The following is a 1559-nucleotide window of genomic DNA, read 5'->3' on the forward strand; positions in this document are numbered from 1 at the left end:
AACTAACTCCCTTCTTCTCGGTGTCCTTCTGACAGGAGTCTGGGTGTCCACTTCTCCAAAGTACGCTCCCTCACCCTGGACTCCTGGGAACCAGAGCTGGTCAGGGTAAGACTATGTCCATGCTCTAAGCAGATATGGCTTTCTTGAAGAAAATAATCTTAATTCATAGCTTTTTTCATACAATGTAAAGACAATTTTTAAAGCTGCAATATGTACTTTTTTTGGCGACCAAACCAAACCAAGTCATTCTCATTGAAAGCAAGTCTAAGAAGCAGTAGATATGTTCTATGTGTACTTTCTATGCTTCCCGGTCTTACGTTTCATTTTTGCGTCTTTTACTTTCAGTTTTATACAACAGCTTCAAACAGATGGTACAATGAATGAGTCACTACACATGCTTGTTTTGTCACCCAAACTGAAATTAGGTGAACTATTCACATTTTTGCAACCAGGAAAATGTCTGCATATTGCACCTTTTTAAAGTAAGTRATTATGTCCACCCTCTCTCTCTGTGTGCTGTAGTTGATGTGTGAGTTGGGGAACACAGCCATCAACAGGATCTACGAGGCGCGGATTGATGAGATCACCATCAAGAAACCCCACCCATCCAGTCCAAGGTATGAACTCTCATCTTCATTCCTCGGGTCCTGAGTCATCACCCTTCAACGACACGTTAAATCTCACTCAGACATGAAAGATTTCCCAGCGTTACAGTGTGATTTGATTTAAATGTTTATTAAGTATAGTGGAACAKAACGTTCAGATATAAATATATTGTACAGACCGGACATGATTATTTTGTATACAGAGTAGTTATATACAGTACCAGTCAAAAGTTTGAGTGTGCAAAGCTGTTGTCAAGGCAAAGGGTGGCTACTTTGAAGAATCTCAAATATAAAATATATTTTGATTGGTTTAACACTTTTTTGGTTACTACATGATTCCATGTGTGTTATTTCATTGTGTTGATGTCTTCACTGTTATTCTACAATGTAGAAAATAGTAAAAMATWAAGAAAAACCCTGGAATGAGTAGGTGTCCAAACTTTTGACTGGTACTGTACTTTACATTTCTATCTGCAACGTTGAACAAGCACCTGGTATAAAAAAAAATCACTCTTCATCCCCCTCTGGTGTCATAACTTGAAACTACAGGGAGATTTTAACTTTYTTTCGTATTACACTATACATGCATACTGCTAAATACAGTATACAGCTAACCTTTTTCTTTACACAATTTGACGATATTAGTTCTGCTCAAATCTTTAATCAAGCGCTTTCATCGGTTACATGATCTAGCTTCCTCTTTTCCTCTCCTTTGCTGCACCCCAGACAGGAAGTTACACAGGTACACGACGACGACAGCTGTGGTTTGTGTTGTAAACTAAACTGTTCCCCGGAAATGTGCTGTGCAGTTGCATGGTTTTGTGTGTGTGTGTGTGTGTGTGTGTGTACAGGATGTACAGTGGTATGCATGCAGTCAACTGTGTTGTCAAATAGTAGTACAGTGAGGCCTGGTTTGAATTGAACTGAATTTACCTGCTGTGTAATATGGTTTTA

At 38.8% G+C, this 1559-nt stretch overlaps 1 protein-coding gene across 1 annotated transcript in view; it reads left to right on the top strand.

The window, feature by feature from the left end:
• LOC111960175 (arf-GAP with coiled-coil, ANK repeat and PH domain-containing protein 2-like) overlaps positions 1–1559 on the top strand; it is a 26514-nt gene that overhangs the window by 16105 nt on the left and 8850 nt on the right. Inside the window, exons 13-15 of the mRNA XM_070437806.1 lie at positions 36–105; positions 523–644; positions 1332–1347. Coding sequence (XP_070293907.1) covers positions 36–105; positions 523–644; positions 1332–1347 — 208 coding nt within the window. The remainder of the gene's footprint in view (positions 1–35; positions 106–522; positions 645–1331; positions 1348–1559) is intronic.

The sequence above is a fragment of the Salvelinus sp. IW2-2015 genome, linkage group LG37, assembly GCF_002910315.2.
Source record: "Salvelinus sp. IW2-2015 linkage group LG37, ASM291031v2, whole genome shotgun sequence".
NCBI classification, from domain to species: Eukaryota; Metazoa; Chordata; class Actinopteri; order Salmoniformes; family Salmonidae; genus Salvelinus; species Salvelinus sp. IW2-2015.